The 20,313-nt window shown below is 42.7% G+C and overlaps 1 protein-coding gene and 1 long non-coding RNA gene across 9 annotated transcripts in view; one reads left to right on the top strand and one right to left on the bottom strand.

The window, feature by feature from the left end:
• The window catches only part of LOC140388532 (uncharacterized), a 37,567-nt gene extending 18,769 nt beyond the window's left edge, over positions 1-18,798 (top strand). Inside the window, exons 2-3 of the long non-coding RNA XR_011934217.1 lie at positions 17,042-17,145; positions 18,690-18,798. This is a non-coding gene — a long non-coding RNA (uncharacterized lncRNA). The remainder of the gene's footprint in view (positions 1-17,041; positions 17,146-18,689) is intronic.
• The window catches only part of LOC140388492 (nck-associated protein 5-like), a 1,019,364-nt gene that overhangs the window by 562,632 nt on the left and 436,419 nt on the right, over positions 1-20,313 (bottom strand). For all 8 annotated transcript variants that reach the window (XM_072472774.1, XM_072472791.1, XM_072472783.1 and 5 more), the window contains one exon: positions 18,565-18,698. In XM_072472774.1, the coding sequence (XP_072328875.1) occupies positions 18,565-18,698 (134 nt within the window). The remainder of the gene's footprint in view (positions 1-18,564; positions 18,699-20,313) is intronic.

The following is a 20,313-nucleotide window of genomic DNA, read 5'->3' as shown; positions in this document are numbered from 1 at the left end:
CGAGCACCTTCAATTTGAAACACGGCACTGTTGACCATAAGACCAATTGGCGCAGAAGCACAAGTTCTCCATTCAACCCATTGAGTCTTATCCGCCATTCAATGACATCTCTGGTCTGAAATGATAAACCTCAACCCCATTTTCCCACCTCATCCCCATAACCCTCGATTCCCTCACTGATTAAAAATCTGTCCATCTCAACCTTGAACATACCTAACGACCCAGCCTGCATAGCCGTCTGTGGTATTCCAGAGATTCATTACCCTCAGAGAAGAAATCCCTCCTAATTTCTGTCTTAAATGGAGGGCCCCTTACTCTGAGATTATGCCCTCTGGTACTAGATTCTCCCACAAGGGAAACAACCGCTCAACATCTATTTTTTAAAATAAATTTAGTATACCCAATTCATTTTTTCCAATTAAGGGGCAATTTAGCATGGCCAATCCACCAAGCTTGCACATTTTTTTAGGGTTGTGGGGGCGAAACCCACGCAAACACGGGGAGAATGTGCAAACTCCCCATGGGCAGTGACCCAGAGCTGGGATCGAACGTGGGACCTTGGCGCCGTGAGGCTGCAGTGCTAACCCACTGCGCCACCATGCTGCCCTCGCTCAGCATCTATTGATAATCATGCGTCAATTGCCAGGGCCCACAGTTCTGGAATTCCCTTTGTAAACCTCTGCCTTTCCAGCTCTCTTTCCTCCTTTCAGACAATGCATGAAACCTGTCACTTTAACCAAGCGTTTGGCTACCTGCCCCCATATTAACAGGGAAAGACTGTTTCTTCTAGTTGGAGTTTCTAAATCTAGGTCGAGGGGCATAGTATAAAAATTAAGGCTCGGCCATTCACGAGAGATGTTAGGAAGATCTTCTGCACTCAAAGTGTGGTAGAGGTTTGGAATTTGGAACTCTCTCCCACAAGCAACAGTTGAAGCTAGACTTCTTTAAGGAAAACTGACCGTTAGCAGGAGGGGGGGGAGGGGGGGAATGGGGGAGAGGGGGAAAGGGGAGGCATGGAAGTGAAGAATAAGGGCAGGGAATCTAATATATGGATAGCTAGGAGTTAGGGTGGGGGTAAGTTGGGTATGTTATTGTGGGGTTTTTGCATGTGCTAGACCACTCTGTTGTTTAGAATGTTAAAATGTTAAAATTATAAATACCTCAATAAAATCTTTTCTGAAAAAAAAATCTGAAATAGATAAGAGGCTGGATTCTCCGATCCTGCGGCTATGTCCACAGGAACTGTCTGGTCTTACGACCAAAACGTCGGAGCCACCCCCGCACCGATGCTCCCCAGGCTTTACCTGCGGTGGCTACACCGTACAACATGGCGCCAGCCGCGCATGGACCCGGCCTGCCAAAACCTGCCCCCGTAACCCTCCTCGCCATGCCCTGACCATCCCCCACCAGTCCCCCCACACACCACCGATGTCCCCCCTGCCAGTGGAACGGCTCCCCCCCCCCCCTCCCCCCCGCCAACTATGGCAGCGCTGGATACAACCCACAGTCGCCACGCGAGGTTCCCGAAAGTTCTGAGGACACGCGCCCCACGCCATCGGGGACTCAGCCAACCGAGGGTGGAGCATTGGTGGAGGGCTTCAGGTGATGTCCTGTGGCCATCCCGACAGCATGCGGCGTACTCCTCGAGTACGCAGTTTTTGAGGGGGCGGAGCATCGAAAAAACAGCACCGACCCCGATTCGTAAAAATGGATTCTCTGGCCGATCACCGAACGCGATTTTGCCGTCGGGGATCGGAGAATTCAGCCCAAGATTTTTGTTAAACAAAGATATTAAGGGATATTGGCCAAAGGCAGATATATGGAGTTAAGTCATTGATCAACCATGATCTCATTGAATGGCAGGACAGGCTGGAGGGGCTGAACGTTCCACTCCCGTTCCTATGTACCCTATATTTCCTGATATGGCCTTATATGGCTCAGTGTCATATTTTGTCTTATAAAGCCCGTGTAGCATCTTGGGATGTTTCATTATGTTAAAGGCACTATATAATTGCAAGTTGTGGTTGTTATTGTTGTTGGGTAGAGCTGAACCAAATATTCCAGTCATGACATAACATCACACAAAAGATCAATTCAGTAAAAGTCAGTTGCTATTAATGCTTTTGATTTCCATTGCATTGAAAATACAAGTATTATATCACTGCAGTTAAAAGTCCACATTAACAAAAAGTAGTATTACCGTCTCCCTCGGTCAACTTAAACTCCATTAAGCTATCCAGTGTTTGATTCTTGACGAAATTAATAAGTCATTTTTTTAATATCATATGAGCATTTGTTCCAGGCACTATGACAAGATTCTTCCCCAGATTGATTCTGTATTACTATAAATAATGATGCCTCACGAAAAAAACAAAAGTGAACATTCTTGCCGACAATCGATCATAACAGCAAATATAGCCTACTGGTCTGAAAACGCCCGATCTCGTCTGATAACAGCAAATATCATTTTCTCCTCACTGCACTTTTTAAAAAACTTTCTCTTCTGAAAACAGTCATTCCTGAACTTGCAGTACCCTGTCAACCAAGTGTTTTCTTTCATGCGTCAGCCTAAACAGTCAGTCTGGAGATGCTATTTTATAATGGGGGTGCATCAGAGCTGAAATCGATCCCATTTTCATCAAACCCACACACAAATATTTTAAAGCAAGGAATTACTGAAGCCCTCTCTATCCCAGCTACACTGAAACCACTTGCAGCTGCCCTGCTGACTATCTGACATGAACAAACTCAGAGCAGACTGGAAATTTAACCTGGCACATTCTAATCTGTATGGATCAATAAACCCGTGAGATAGACTTATCCATTCACCCCTAAACATTCTTGTGCTGTCCAAATCACTCTTTGCTGTGTGAAGCACCACAAAGACACAAATTAAAATTAGTAAAATATTTGTTAATTTGGTGTACATTAGGATGGGATTTTTCGGTCCCGACAACAGCAGGCATCATCACGAGCGGGCGAGAAAATTTGTAGCGGCTAAAAAAAAGTCAACTAACTTTTGGCTACTCTCCCAAATTTTCCCATCCCACCCTCAACAATGCCTGCTGCTGTCGGGACTGAATATTCTCGCCTTTAGTACTTTGTTCATCTCATAAACTAACAGCAGGAAGCTACATTCACTGGAATTGGAGGTAGGATACATTTGAAGCACTGCAAATTGGATTCTCCAACCCACATTTTCTGCAAAAGTAGCTTGTCTCTCGAAGACTGAGACCATGGAATTATCCCAAAATTTCAGTGGGTCAAATCAAATGAAACACCATGCTGCCTGTAGACTCCTAAAATCACCAAACCAATTTACAGCAAATAGTTCAAAATATAAATACTTAGTGGTTCTGTTGATTCTCAACTCAATACATTGTGCTGTTTGCCAGGCTTTTCATATTCACATTTCCCTCCCCTATTTGGTTACTCAAGTTTCATATCTTCTGTTACTTCTCCTTCCCCAAGTAGCAGCTATTTTATTTTGGTGCGAGAATTCAATTCACATGACCCAAAATACCTGCAAGGCACATGTGCTATTATGGGATCTTTCCTTGTAACCACCCTTGACTGGATTCCATATTGATGATATAAGTAAAGGAGAATCCTTCTTTGCGCGTCACAATGACATTCATTGCATTCTGATAAAGGTTCCAGCCAAAATGTGAAATTGCTTTTTGCATTGGGATGCCAACTAACCGTGTGTGCACTCCCAGCCTTTTCTATTGCTGTTAATAGTCTGGTTTTATTTATAATTTCTTCAGAGTGTTTTAAATTAGAGTTTCTTTTAAGAAAGCATATACGTACGTGCCAACAAGATCGCGTTCCATGAACTTGAGTCTACACATTTTCAATTTTTATATACATAGTAATATTTTACGCAGGCTAGGATGGAGCTAAAGGTTTATAATGTAAATGTGGATTAAGAAATACCAAGAATAAAGGCCATGGAGAGCAAACTGTAATGTTTTCCACATGGTCAGTGCTCCAGAGACATCTAAACTAGCCTTGGGCAAACTTAGCTTTTTTCTCTGCAAGAAGCACAGAGGTCAAGGCCTCGCTTATGTACGGTAGTAAGGAGGAGAAGTTCAAGAATACTGTATGCCAGCCTGATTATGCTAATTGCAACCCACTGCTTTCATGCAGAGATAGATACATACTGACATCAGTTCTTAAGCCCTTTGTTCATGGTGTTTGATAAATCATATTTAAAGCTATGTCTGGAGCATTCAGATTACTGGAACCTTTCAGAGTCAACTAGTTTGTCACTTTTTATTAAGAAAAATGATTAATAACTCTATTCAACAATCAGCCATGTCACTCAAAATGTTTGCTCTGCTTTTAAATCCTTTTTGTGAAAAAGCACCAACTATCAAGTAGAGATTTCGGCTGAATGACAAACCTCAATTTAACCAATCTAAAATCTCTGCTTTTCTCAAATGGTTCTGAGATTGTTTTTTTAGATCAATGAATGATGTTTTTGAAAAATTATTTTTACAAAATCTATATAAATGACTTGGATATGGAGTAAAATTTCCTGATGATATCTACCTCAAAGGTATGGCAAACAATGAGGATGGTATCAATGGATTGCAACAGGGCACAGACAGGTTGGCAGAATGGGCAGACAAGTGGCAGTTGGAATTTAATACAAGGAAGAGTGAGATTATGCATTTGGGCAGAAAGGAAAGGCAGAGGAAATACAGAATTAATGGCACAGTTCTAAAGGGTGTACAGGGACAGAGGGGCCTGGGGTTTAGTGTGCATAGATCTTTGAAGCTGGTAGGACACATTAAGTGAGTGGTCAGCAAATCATAAGTGATCCTGGGATTCAGAAATCACGGTATTAAGTGCAAAAGCAGGGAAGTAATGCTGAACCTTAATAAAGCTCTGATTAGGTCATAACTAGGGCATTGCATCCAGCACTGGGTCACCACACTTTAGGAAGGATGTGAGGGTCTTTTTGAAAGGGTGCAGAGATTTACCAGAATGGTTCCAGGGATGAGGAATTTTAGCTATAAGGCTAGGTTGAAGATGCTGGGGTTATTCACCTTAGGGTACAGTAGATTAACTGTAGCATAGTGGTAATGTTACTGGGCTACCAATCCAGAGATCAGGACAAATATTCTTGAGCTATAAATTCAAATCCTACTGCAGCAACTGGAGAACTTTCAGGCAATGGAGTTTCCATGCACCTGCTTCTCTTGTTTTAGGGGAGGTGGTGGCGTAGTGGTATTGTCACTGAACTAGTAATCCAAGACCAGGATAACACTCTGGTGACCCCAGCAAGGCAGATGGTGAAATTTGAATACAATAAATACCTGAAATTAAAAGCCTAATAATAACCATAAAATCAATGCCGATTGTTGCAAAGACCCACCTAGTTCACTAGCGCCCGCTAGGGAAGGAAATCTGTTGTCCTTTCTTGGTCTGGCCTACATGTTACTCCAGGCCCACAGCGACCCCCCCCCCCCCCCCCCGCCCTCCCACATTCGAGGTAGCAACATTGTCTGCTGGGGGTCAGCTCCTGTGTCAAAGGCCCCGGTCAGTCAGAGCTGGCTCCTGCACTGAGTGACCATACATATGTGGCATCCATGTAGCTGCCACCAGCGTAGGCACAGTGATGGGTGACTAACAACAAACATTTATGCGATTGTGGGAGAACAATGCACGGTATGAGGGATAAATCTGTGTAATATGCTTTGAAGAGATATCAGCACAACATCACTAAGGGAAATGTGACTTAGCTTCATTTTTGCTTCTAGCTTTATATCTATGCACAACTGTTCTCGTGTGTCAAGTCTTAACAAATCAACCAACATGTTTATTACCCTTTAAATCACTTTTCAATCGCTCCGACATCAATAACAAAAGCAACCAGCTGCAGTGACAGAGGGACAGCGCCTCTGAGGGGGAGTGGACCACAGAGGATGCACCTCATATCATTCCTTCGTAACCTCCACTTGTACAGATACTCTCACATCAGTGGGTATTCACACATGAAGATGTCAACCAGGATGGCAGACCACAGGCAGCAGATGGAGGCTGTTATAGCTGAATCTACTTACTCTCAGGGGACTGTGGGAGACAAGGGCGACGCTGAGCTTCTTGCTGATGACACTCCTCTGCAGTCATCAAAAAGGCAGTTGATGCTGGAGCTGTAGCTTGAGGTTTGGCAGCATCTGGTCGAGATTCCAGAGGTTATGCGCATTCTGGCCCAGATGTTGGAGGAGTCAATCTATACCAGGAGTGCTACCATGTCTCTGGTATTCTCTAACAAGGGATTGGCAACCTTTATAGAAAATCACTCAAGTGTGTCCTAAAAAGGTAGAGGAGCAGCCTCTGCAGCATTTGGATGCTCGAAACAATGAAAGCTCACAGACCTGAAATGCTAACTCTGTTTCTTTCTCTGAAGATATTTCCTGATCTGCTGAGAATTTCCAGAATTTTGTTTTTATTTCAGCTTTCCAGAATTTCCAGCTTTGCACCGTGTGAAATGTTTGTGTGTCGTAGATTTCTCTCTCTCTCTTGGTATCTCTTGACACCTGGCCTGTGGGCCCTGGGGCTTGGCAGCATCCTGTTCAGCTGGGTTAGCATCCCCCTCCATATCCTCATCCTCAGAGAAGGCATCAGCTCCAGTACGTCCTCATTGTTCAAAGCATTCCCCCTCGAACCAGATTGTGAAGAGCAGGCCACCACAATATGCAAGATCCTTGATGGGCAAAGGCATCTGAACATTACCTTCAGAAGTCCTATGGCCCTCTCAATGACTCCTCCAGTTGTTCCTCTGCATCTGACCACGGGTTCCATACAGGAATCAGTAGCTGTGCCTTCAGTGGGAGTCCTTGCCAGCCAGTATTCATCCTAGAATTCACATGGTGGGGCCTGAAAAGGTTAGGCACATTTTATAGATCTGAAGGATGCATTTGTGATGGTGCAGACCAGTTGCATTGAGCGGGAGGAGGCACTGGTTAGTCTGTGGGTGTATTGATGACCACTTGTGCAGTCCATCACACCCTGAACCTGGGGGAATCCAGCAATGGTCCTGAACCTTATAACCTTCTCAGCCGGACTTTCTAGATCAGTGAAAAACCACAGGCACTGGCCCTCTTGAACATGACATTAGTGACCAGCTTACTGCAGTGATGAACTGCAGACTGGGAGATCCCACGGATATCTTCAAAGGATCCTTACAACGACCCTGAAGCATAGAAATACATTACAACAGTGACTTTCAGTGCCACTAGCATTGGGTACCCACCGCTTCACATATAGCTCAGCATAGCCTAATTCATGCAACACAACTCAGTGGCAACCTCCCTGGAGAGGCAGGTTCTTCAGTGACACTGCTGTTCTGATGTTTGTAAATGTTGAGCTGCTGATGGTAGACCCTTTCCAGTGGGCAACCCCTTATGCAAACATCAGACCTCCTCGTCTTTGTCCCCTGCCCGCCTCATCTTCCTGTTTCTCCACTGTTATTGCTGCCCTCCTGCCTGTGTCTGCAGCTCTCTCAGTCTCTGATGCTCATCCTCCCTGGAGGCTTCCAAGCCTGAGTAAATGAGGCCCATGGCAAATAAATGCACTCAATTGTCAGCGCCTCCCATTCCCTTTGCTCCACACATACAAATGCTAACTCCAAGAGAACATTCAAATGGTTAGCTGTGCTAGTCATGTTTATACTTGCTCCTGATTATACCATTGCTGCCCACTCAGTTCAGTTCTCCCTGTCAAGCCATGCTTGAAGCCAACACTGATCTGTAAGCCTCCACCTGGTTATAGTGGGCAACACACTGAAATGCAGTTGTTCCTGCGCACTTGACACAAAATTAGAAAACCATATGACAATAACAGCTACTTGCCTGTTTAACAGGCTTAATTACCTTCCTGCAATGTTCCAGCATGACGCCCCAGCCTGGTTGCATCGAGTTAACATCCAGATGGGACATAAAAATGGTTGGGCTTCCTTTCCAAAGCCATTCACTATGATAAAACCATTCCTCCTGGCTTTGTAGCCTGCCTCCAATGGACCTATGACTCTATGATATTGCAAAAATACACAGGAACATACCACCAGAGTCCTCCAGATAAAACAGTTTACAGACCAGTAATGATGTCTATAGTGTGGAGCAATGTTAAGAATGCAAACAATTTTTGCTATTGGACACACGAGTGCTGGCTGTTAGTTGTAATTAATGTAACTATGATAGGAATTCCACCGACCCACATACTTGAGCCTTTGCAAAAAATTATGCTCATGCATTTCTGCATTAAAATGGCATTCTAATTTTGATCCAACAAAATATCTACATTCACTGAGATTTTTTTTTAAAAATTTAACTTCCTATACACATCTGATTTCGAAACGTTATATATTGACAAACAAAATGATTGATTCCCTATCGTGGGTATGGCTATGAGTCAGATATTGCACTCATCCTAAATGGAAAAGTCAACTGGGAACGCTGCTGTGTCAAGGAATGCTAGACAGATGGCCAGATGTATAACCAGGTCCTGGGCCAGATCTTTAGCCTGTTTACAGTGACGAGAGATAGATAGCAAATACAGTTCAGAAAGTAACTTCAAGAAGCAACCTATTGCAAAGAAAGCCAAGGACAGAATTAAAAGCACATTAGGTGGAGGATGAATAAGGCTAAAATCCAGCATCTTCTGCATATTGTTAAGACCGGGTGAGGAAGAGTGAACTTACTCTTTTCAGCCCCTTCGGTTGGTCACAACAAAGGTTTTCAAACTTCTTGGCTGGGATTCTCCGAAATCCCAGCGAAGCGTTGATGCCGGCATCAAAGGACCTCCTGGCCCAGCAATTCACAGCTGTTCAGGGGTTAGCACGGCACCGGAGAGCTGCTGATTTACTGCGGGCCGCGTGGAAGTAGGTAGGCCCCATCCAGATCGCAGCCGCCCGCCGATCAGATGCCCCCGATCATGGGCCTGGACCCCCTGGAGGCCCCCCCCCCCCCCCAAGAATCAGATCCCCCTCCAACAGGACGTCCACTGCGGCCGCGGGTCCAAGCTCCCGCCAGGTGATACCAGGTTAGAACCATGCCGGCGGGACTTGGCGGGAGTTCGACCCATCGCCCGCGGAAAATCGCCGTGGGGGCCCAATTCAGCGGCGACCGCGCGGGCACGATTGGCCCCGATTCTCCGGTCATCGGAAAATTGGCTGCCCGGCGTCGGAGTGGCGTGTCGGGAATTTCCCACGCCCCTGGCGATTCTCTAACCCGACGCGGGCTGCGAGAATCATGCCCCTTATCCCTATAAATACCTTTTCAAACCAAATGTATTTATCGGTTAATAAGGAACCAATCAAACCATGTTTTCTTGAGTCTATTAACTCCTAAACCCGAGACAAAATTTTAAAGACATGATGGCAAAACACCAATATTAGAAGTAATCGCAGACGACACAAAAATGGTGGAATTGCGGATAGTAAAGAGGATTGTCAAAGGATACAGCAAGATATAAACTGGTTGGAGTCTTGGGCTGAGAAATGGCAGATGGAGTTTAATCCAGACAAGTGCGAGGTAATGCACGTTTGAAGGTCCAATGCATGGAGGAATTACAGAAATGGTAGAACTCTTGCGAGTACTGTCAGGCAGAGAGATCTGGGCGTGCATGTTCACCGATCACGGAAAGTGGCAACACATGTGGATAAGGTGGTCAAGAAGGCATACGGCATGCTGGCCTTCAACGGTCAGGGCACGGAATATAAAAATTGGCAAGTCATGTTTCAGCTGTACAGGACCATAGTTAGGCCTCATTTGGAGTACAGTGTTCAATTCTGGTCGCCACACTACCAGAAGGATGTGGATGCTTTGGAAAGGGTACAGAAGTGGTTTATCATAGAATTGACAGTGCAGAAGGAGGCCGTTTGGCCCATTGAGTCTGCACCAGCCCTTGGAAAGGGCACCAGACTTAAGCCCATGCCTCCACCCTATCCCCGTAACCCAGTAATGCCACCTAACCTTTTTGGACACCAAGGGTAATTATCGTGGCCAATCCACCTAACCTGCACATCTTTGGACTGTGGGAGGAAACTGGAGCAGCCGGAGGAAACCCACGCAGACAGAGGGAGAACGTGCAGACTCCGCAGATAGTGACCCAGCCGGGAATAGAACCTGGGACCCTGGAGCTGTGAAGCAACTGTGCTAATCACTGTGCTACAGTGCTGCCCTCACTGTGCTACCGTGCTGACTAGGATGTTGCCTGATATGGAGGGCATTAGCTATGAGGAGAGGTTAGATAAACTCAGTCTGTTCTCACTGGAACGGCGGAGGTTGAGAGGCGACCTGATAGAGGTCTACAAGATTATGAGTGGCATGGACAGTGGATAGTCAGATGCTCTTTCCTAGGGTACGAGAGTCATGTACTAGGGGACGTAGGTTTAAAGTGCGTGGGGTAAAGATTAGAACAGATGAGCGAGGCAAGTTTTTTGTACAGAGGGTGGTGAATATATGCAACGCGCTGCCTGGCGTGGTGGTGGGAGCAGGTACATTTAAGGGAAATCTAGACAAATACATGATAGGGTGGGAATGGAAGGATATGGACTCCGTAAGTGCAGACGGTTTCAGTTTAGGCAGGTACCATGGTCGGCGCTGGCTTGCAGGGCCGAAGGATTTTGTGTTATTCCTTGTGTCTGAATAAAGCTCGTAGTCTTACAGTTGAAATGGATGCTTTTATTTTGAGTTTGTTCTCTCTCCAGCGCTTATACTATGTTACATCTGAGCTGTCTGTCTCTGTCCTGCTCACCAGCTGCTGTTCCTGTGAACTCCCCTGACTTCCTGTCTGGCTGTATTTATACATCTCCCATGCTCCCTCTAGTGATTGCTTAGTTATAGTGCATCTTCATTGACCCTTGATATATATATATATATATATCAAATCACTACATCCCCCCTTTTTTCTTTTACATATTTTCTGTACAGTGTTAAAGAAAATTGTACAAAACAGTGAGATTAATTATATGTATATCTATACGAGTGGTGATGATATTGGTTATTATACAAAGCCAATTAATATTGATGAGTCCAATCTGAATTTAAAAATTCATGAGTCCAAACTTTACGAATTTGTTCGTTTGATTTTTTTTCTGTTCTCGACATGGTGATATTAATATTGTAACTTCTTTGTTAGTCAGTGTTCTTGTGTTTTAAGTAACCAACAAGTCATCACGAGGTGTTTGAATGGTCGAACCACTGATGTTGACTGACGTGGACTTTTTTTTCGGTGCTTGTGGTATCGATTTAGTGTATCATCTTCCTTGAAAGCTGGTGTGCTCGTTTGTTCGGGAGCAAATGTGAATTTGTGAGATTCGATGTCATGCCATGGTATGTTTGTATTCTTGTCATTGTTTTTGAGTGTAATGTTGCACTGTCCTTCATGTGCAGAGTTGTACCATGTTGTACAGGTCGTTGTTTCTGTCGTTCTTGTTGTTGTTTTGGTCATGCTTGTTGTTGCCATTGTTGTTGTTGTCTTTGTCATGCTTCTTGTTGTAGTTTTTGTTGTTGTTCTTGTTGTGCTTCTTATTGTTTTTATTGTTCTTGTTGCTCTCAATGACTGCTCCGGATGGATAATTTGAGTCATTCTCCAAGTTATTGGTGTCAGTGTCCTCTGTGGTATCTGCTGTTTCATTGAGCGTTTCTTCTTGAGGATTGTGAGAATGGTCTGATGTTGCATTGATCTTGTTGACATCAGTCATCTGGGGTGGATTTGATTCATCTTGTTTGCTTCCTTGGTACTCCTTTTCTGGAGTCATTTCTGGTACTTTTGAATCATCTTTGGTTTCTTGGTGTTCCTCTTCTGGAGTCAAAATCTTCAAGATTTCATTTTCTTCTGGGTCGTTTAGAGTGGATGAGGTTTCAATTGACGTGGTCTCTCTGGACTCATGAGTAGACCTACTCTAGATTGTTGAGTGCTTCTGTACAGACGTGCTGAGATCTGTCAGTCTCGCTGTGATCCTGCACATCCTGTATGTTGATTGTGATCACATTGTCACTGTTTTCACATACAGTGGGTAGACTTACATTGTCTTCTTCTTGATTATGTGAGCTTGGTAGACTTTCATAGCCTGCTTCTGGTTTCTCAGATACGACGGGTAGACCTTCATGGTCTTGATCATGCATGGCGTTCGTTATGGAGTGTTTAATTGCTTCCATTTTGGAGGCTTGCGTCTCTCTCTCTGTGGAGTCTTTCATCGTCCTGTGTGAGGAGTCATGCAGTGTTCTCTCTGTGGAGTCGATCTGTGCTCTCTCAACGGAGTCAGTCCGCTGTTTGGCGTTTGTGTTCTTCTTGGGTATGACAGGTTGCTGTCATGCAATGCATCGACGAGCTGCCATTGTGTCATGGTATTGGATTCATCTACCAGGAGTAAAGTCGTGTTGAGCTTTGCAACCATGTTGCTGATGCTGTGATCAGCATATCTGAATAACTCAGTCTGAGTAGTATTTTTCAATGAACAAATCATCTCTTTTTGTTTCGGAGTTGTTATCGCTCTTTTCATATTCAATTAACAAATCAACTTCTTTGGTTTCATATTTGACATTGTGCTCTTCACTTTGGGTAGTGCAAACTGCTTATTCCAGGGTGCTGTGAAAGTTATTTTCAACTGCTGGTAGAAGTTCAGGCATTGTTCTGCCTTTTGAGGTTAAATGTGTTGGTTTTGTGCCTTTAAATGTCTTGTTTGTGGTTTTCGGGCATTTCCCCTTTAAGTGGGCATGGTCTGAGTCATTTGACGTCATGACGCTCGTGACGCAAAGAGCGTAGGAATCGATTTCACATGTGTAAATCGATGTTCCTTTACTGTGTGCTCTTTTGTAAACGATCTGCGCCCAAAATTTCTTTTTTTCAACTGCGCATGTGCGGTTGCGGTTTCCTGCGCAATGCGCGGACCCAGATTTGTGTCTTTTGTTCCCCGGGCAGTTTAAAATGTGCTCAGACGCCATTTTAACTACTTTAGACCCGTGGAATAGAACTTTATCGGCTTTTTCTCTCAGTAAGCACTTAAAGTTATCTTTTTCTTGCAATCAGCACTTTTCAATTGCGATTTCCAGTGTTAAACCTTTCTGTTCTGGTAATGATTGGTTGAGTTTTGCATCGCTCATTCACTGTGCAATTTGGTCTCCAAGCATTGTATGTCTTAAAGCAGCATTGTTACTGGTGTTACAGTAATCTTCAATTTTTTTTCAGTATTACTTCTAATTTGGTGTTGTCTTCACCTTTCAAGTATTTAAAGCCGTTATATATTTCTCTAGCTTCATGTCCTGCGAGGAGCAGTGCTATTTTCATTTCTTTTGAGGCTGCTTTCAAATCATAAGCTATGATATATGTGTCGAACACTTGTTTAAAATTTTTCCAGCTATGACTTAAATTACCAATTGTGTTCAGCTGCGGTGGAGTTCCAATAAATTTCATTAAATCAGCGAAGTCTTCCCACGTCGAATGTCCGGTACGAGTTTTCTTGTCATTTTGGTCTTTCTTGGTCTGCATCTTGTGTAATCTTCTAGTAAGCGTTCTGAAGACACCTGGTACCATGTGTTATTCCTTGTGTCTGAATAAAGCTCGTAGTCCTACAGTTGAAATAGATGCTTTATTTTGAGTTTGTTCTCTCGCCAGCGTTTATACTATGTTACATCTGAGCTGCCTGTCTCTGTCCTGCTCACCAGCTGCCGTTCCTGTGAAGAGTCCCCTGACTCCCTGCCTGGCTGTATTTATACATCTCCCGTGCTCCCTCTAGTGATTGCTTAGTTGTAGTGCATCTACATTGACCCCTGATATATATATATATATATATATATATATGTATATATATACACACACACACAGATATGCAGATCACTATGGATCTGTTCCTGTGCTGTATTGTTCTTCGTTCTTAAAAAAGTAAGAGTTATCGCTTCTCGGTCTTTTGGCTAAGATGAGCTTGAGATCAGGTGCAATGCCTAGATCTGGTATGTCTCCCTTGTGGGGACCATGAAATGGATTCAATTTGAATTTGAATTGGTTTTTGGAGCAGGATTAGGGGTTTGCCCATGTCCACACTCGGAGCCCTGGCTTTGTAACTTTGATAAAGTAATAAAAATAAAGAAACTTAGAGTCCAATAACAGTTAAAAGAATATGCAATTAAATCATTGCTTGTCTTTGAGGCATAGACTGCTAAATATTGCAGCCATTGGAAGTTAGTTGGTTTCCTATAGAATTCAGGAGTTGACTTTGTTCAGATCTGCACTTTGTTGAAGATACTCTTGTAGCTTGAGTGAGCGAGCGAGACAGACAAAGAAAAGAGATCGTTCTTGGACTTTCCATGAGTTTTTTGGGGAGACTGACATGTTTCCTTCTCCTTCTTCTTTCTCATTCTGCCTGGCAAAACCAGTTCTTAAACTTCTGTCTGTATATTTCCAGAAAGGGAATTAGCATGTTTCACATTCATTGTTGCAGCCCAAGTTATCCCCTTTTTTGATCTTTGCATCTCTGAAACTTTTGGCACATTCCAAGATATAAATCAATAGGAGATTGAGGTCATTCCATCTTCCACAGGGGTTTTGAATGTATGATGAGTATCTGGCCCATCATCAGTTCCTATTATCTTGAAAGACCTACAGCTGATCAAAGTCCAGCACTTTGCACCTTTAATGTCTTCCTTTCAAAAGCGGGTCTGTTTGAAGTAGACCTTGACACTCTTTCCTCCCCCCCCCTCCAAGTGTGGAATTCCATTAACAGGTCTACAGTGCAACTCATACAGAAACTTTCCAGAAAAGTGGTCAACGTCAATGTATCAACCAACAAGTGACTTGTGGTAGCCATTTTTTGATTAGTGTCCTTTCTTGTATTTTGTCCCCCAAATAAGGCCTTCCCTAAACAGTTCTTTATGTCCGTGGGTAGCTGGTGATGTCACAACTAGGTCTCATTCAGTCCTGTTTCCTACTGTAATATATAAGATCTCTGCACGCAAAGGAAATTGTATTGTAATAGTGGATAAAATGTGGTATTGTGACTTTGGAAATCTATATTTTCAATTGGCCTCTAATAATGTTGAACTTTATCATAAGCACTGTGGAAGAAACTTGGGGTTTTCAACTGACTATTTTTTTTTACCAGAACTTAAAACTCAGGTTGCATGAGTTGAGCGAATGAGGGGTGATTGATGATAACGTGAGGGGAGGAGCACCTCAGCCACTTTATTGGCACCCAAGATTTATTTGATGCAAATTGAAACCCTGTGCCAGCTATATTTATTTGATTGCAATGTTCGGGGAGAAATGGGTGGAGGATGCAAGGTGAAAGATTTGCCCAGTTGTACCAAGCATTGAACTGCCTACACTAATGGTCTTTAAAAGGATCATTCAGGGTGACCCACTCCACATGATGCATTCATTTTGTTTTTTGATGGCTTTGTTCATGCATCTATAGATTTTTTCAAATACATTTATGCCACATATCATTTTTTAACATGACATACAATATTGGTCTATTTCCTCTGGTTGGAAAAGTAAATAAATTAGAAATGAAAATCTCTGTCTCCTGATGCTATGTTGCTATGTTGATGGGTGAACAACTGGCTTTGGTAAGTACTTCTTCAATGGGTATAAACAGCAAATGTATTCACAATAAAAAGAAATATGACTATATCTTTGATTTTTGAAGAAAGCAATAAATGAGACTGAACTTTAAATCTTAAATACGCGGGTCCCCAATTCGAGGAAAAGTGCAACAATGCTCCTATAGTAGTGGGAATGTGAGAGTTGGGTGCTGGAAGCAGATACCTGGCAGTGGTGGTGCAGCAGCAGATACCTGGGAATCCCACCACCCTGACTTGGAAATATATCGCCGCTCCTTCACAGTCGCTGGGGCAACAACCTGGAACCCCCTCCCTAACAGCACAGTAGGTGTACCTGCACCTCAAGGACTGCAGCGGTTCAAGAAAGCAACTCACCATCACCTTCTGAAGGGCAACTAGGGATGGGCAACAAATGCTGGCCTAACTAGCGAGGCCCACATCACGTAAATTCATAATAAAAGAAATTAGGGCCTAGTTTTAGAAGTGTTTTATCCCTCCTTGACCTGATCAAATGCAAAGGAAATTACTTCCCCCCCCCCTTCTCCCCGCATTAGCAATGCAGGGCATCAAGAATGCATTACACTCACTGGCAATGCACCAACAGCAATTCTCAGAGAAGTGAACAGTCATCTGGGTACTTAAAAACAACGATAAGACATCGTTCATCCTGAATTAAGTAATTTGCCCACTAGAAGATGCCTTTAATTAAGTTTTACTGTGAAACCTCCTTTCATTGGTACATCACTCAGCAATTGTGCAGATGCCTGTGTCTACTATGGGAAGACAATCAAACTGACATTGCTTAGATAAGATTTTAAGGAAAGTACAGCATTCCTTGACTTGAGAGAGTTCAGGAATGCTCAGAACGACAGACAATCTGATCAAGTGGGAATTAAAAAATAAGAACTGGTATGGAAGATTTGGAAGCACTGAATGTAAACTGCTGCATTTCTGTAGTGACAAAGGCCAGATCAGCTATGGATAGAGATAAATAGTTGGACTAAGTTGGCCATGTTGTAGCAATTATGGAAAACATCCACCATACATTTATGTAAAAAGTGCTGGCCTTAATTCTGTAATGCTAGTTTTGGAATACTGTGTCAAAGAGTTAAAGAACTCCTGTTAAGGTTTTGTGGGAATAGTACCTTATCCAATTTAGTTTGGTTGGAATTTTTCATACATGCATTAAATAATGAATAAAACAATAGAAGTCTGAAAAGCAGCAATGAAAATCAAAAGAATGCTATCCCAGCAATCCAAAGTCCAACTGTATCAGTACACCTTCATGTGATTCCAATTCCCAATAGTATTAAATGTAAAGTATACATGGAAAGATGCATCAGGCATCTTTGATTAAACTGCCAAATTCAATATGTGGTAAAAGGAATATTTTTGCGATTAGACTGCTAACAAATTATTCCATTTGCCTCTGGCAAATGTTAATTGCTCATTTTTCCTCCGAAGCACAGATGGAAATTTCTTAATACAAAGAAGAAATGCATAAAAGCTGCACTGGACCATCAGCAAATCTCGAAACAACCAGGGCTGGCAGAAGCATAACCTTAACCTACAGGTATGCACTAAGCACAAGTATATTTTTATGTGGTGCATTCTGAATAATTCAGTGCTTGAAGTCATGCAACCCCCAAAACAAGAGGAATGTGCAATGCAAATTGATAGCCTAATTCAATGAGGATCACGCGTCTCTTATTTGTCAACCTCCGACAGTCTCATGATGGATACAAAGTCTAAAAAGCCCGAGGACGCTTTCTAGTAGCAGATATAGTCATTTAAAGGAGCTCTACCCTCCTACTGGTGCAAGTGAATAGATGGACGATTACAATAAAGGCTTACCAGATCCTCATAAGGTGAATTCTGACCTTAGCTGGAGGATATCTTTGAGTCCATTCATCAGAATTGCTCATATCTTGTGAGAGAGAAAATTCTGCAACAGGAGATGGGATTAATCCCCCGCCAAGCAGTCTCAAAAACGTAGACCAAATACCCAGTTTATCAACTAAAGTCCCCCTTAGGCAAGGCAAGATTCACAAATGCCATCAAATACTTGGTAAATCATGGTGTTCGATGGAATAAGGAATGCAAGTTGTAACTAAACAAATGCACTCATTATTTTCAAACAAAGGCCACCGACAAACATGGAGGAAAAATATTCCTCATATAAAATTGAACAAAAATCAATTTGAAAGCTATATTCCCATAATAGAAATCTAAACCAGGCAAACCATCGCATTTTTTTGCTAATATCTGAATTGTCATCAATTCTAATTAATTTATTGTTTTCCGAAACCAATTTGCGTTGGTACTCATCTATATAACCTAACATATTAGTGACAGTTGTCTCCAATACCTCCTAATGTGGATAAGGGTAAAAATATATATTTTTTAATTCTTATTTAAAGTTTAAAACGGTCTGGAATGTTTGACAGAAAATACAGAGTGAATAGAGTGAAGGTAACATCAAGGTGGAGATATCAGATTGGATTTGTTTGTAAGATTGTCTTCAAATTGTATAGATGTCCAGTCAAATGCGCACCAGAATGAAATTTACCCTACATGGTGCTCGGTTAAAATGAGCACAAGTAAATCAATTTAATTCACATTCTGTTATCAGAGGTTTGATTTTGCTGGATATTGGATCTCATCTGACTTTCATTTCTTAATAAAAATTAGGCATTTGAAGCAATAAAAGAGTATTTATATTTCCACGAAATGCTGTGGAAGTAATGGGTCGTACTTTCCTTGTCCTCCGTGGTGGGTTTTGTGGCGCGGGGGTGACCCTCCATTGGCCAGCAGCAGAACTTTCCAGTCCTGCCACTATCAACAGGGTTTCCTGTTGTTCTCATCCTCCATCGCCATGGAACCCGTGGCTGGGATGGGGGTGGGGGTTGATGGTCATCGTTGGCGGGACCAGAATATCCGACACGCTCACTACTTGCGTGGTTTGATTACCCATCAGTGGCTGATTTCTTACCTGGCAAACTGCTCCTGCAAGGCTTGCATCTGAGACGTGCTATTTTCAGACTGCAGTATAACTTCACGTAATCGCTTTTCAGTCTCAATCCTTAAGCATCGCTCTTCTTCCAATTCATCCATCAGTTTCTCGCACTGGAAAAGGCAATGAATTTGAAATGTCAAGAGAACTCCATGCATCAAAGAAACAACTTCAGAAAAACAAAAGATTATCTCTGAATGTCTATTGCAATATTGTGGGTCTAAAAATTAAAGAATGAATAAACTTCTTCCATTTAGTAATGTCTTGTACAGACTCCCAGAAGAAATTCCCATGAAAGGTACTCTAAACGCTGATGTGGTGTTCTTCAGTAAAGAAAAGAACCGCAAAAATGTAATATAAGACAAGAAAGAATCACACAAATCATCGATAGTATCTAAAACAAATATTTTTAATTGCAAACAGCGTAAACCACCATTTGTATTAGTCAGTGGAAAATGTTCGAACATCTCTCTCACCACAAAGCAAACAGAACATAAATAGACGGTTACTAAATCAATGTAAAATTGGTCCATAAAGTACAGGATTGCAACTAGCAGCTGACAGAATAGGTTCTGCGTTAAATGTATTCAACCCCTTTAATTCAATTGTGTTCTCATTTGAGAGAAAGAAAGAAAGATGCAGTACCAGAGAGATAGGAATCGAGATACAACAGGATTTAAGGACAAGACATTTCCAAATGGCTACTGAATTTTCCATCTGGGAATTTATTCATTTTTCTTCTCTTCTGCTGCTGCGACTTCCTGCCTTCCTTTGTTCTTTTTCTGCCGTGAGTGATTTGGTCAACGTTACACTGTAATATTTGAGTTGATTTGATTTATTGTCACATGCACCAAAGTACAGTGAAAAGTATTTTTCTGCGGCCGAGGGAACATACACAATACGTACATAGTAGACAAAGAGAATAATCAACAGAGAACATTGACAAATGGTACATCGACAAACAGTGATTGGTTACAGTGTGGAACAAGAGGCCAAACAAAGCAAATACACGAGCAAGAGCAAGGTAGGGCGTTGAGAACAGTGTTCTTACGGGGAACAAATCAGTCCGAGGGGGAGTCGTTGAGGAGTCTTGTAGCTGTGGGGAAGAAACTGTTCTTATGTCTGGATGTGCGGATCTTCAGACTTCTGTACCTTCTGCCTGATAGAAAGGTCTGGAAAAACATTTACAGGAGGTGCCTATCTTGCAAGGTAGGACTCTCATGTCAATAACTCTCCACCACATCGAGGATCTGCCCTGCAGAAAGGTGCCTCCTGTGGGCGACTTAAACTGCTGCATTGGCAGCAGAAAGGGAAATAGCCGCAGATCAAATCACTCAGGCCACAATGGAGGAAACATCTTGCATATGGCAGGACTGAGGGACTCCAAAATGGGGAAAGAAAGCAAGCAAAGGAGGTAACTGGAGAGAAAAGTTATCGATTCAAAATTAGAAAGACAAAGATAAAGACAAAGGGCAGCACGGTAGCACAATGGGTAGCACTGTTGCATCACAGCTCCAGGGTTCCAGGTTCAATTCCCAGCTTGGGTCACATGAGAACATAAGAACTAGAAGCAGGAGTAGGCAATCTGGCCACTTGAGCTTGCTCCGCCAATGAGATCATGGCTGATCTTTTGTGGACTCAGTTCCACTTTCTGGCCCAAACACCATAACCCTTAATCCCTGTATTCTTCAAAAAACTATCTATCTTTATCTTAAAAAACATTTAATG

Source organism: Scyliorhinus torazame, chromosome 2, assembly GCF_047496885.1.
Source record: "Scyliorhinus torazame isolate Kashiwa2021f chromosome 2, sScyTor2.1, whole genome shotgun sequence".
Lineage (NCBI taxonomy): Eukaryota > Metazoa > Chordata > Chondrichthyes > Carcharhiniformes > Scyliorhinidae > Scyliorhinus > Scyliorhinus torazame.
Note: the sequence above shows the minus strand (reverse complement) of the source record. Positions and strands in the feature narration are given on the sequence as shown.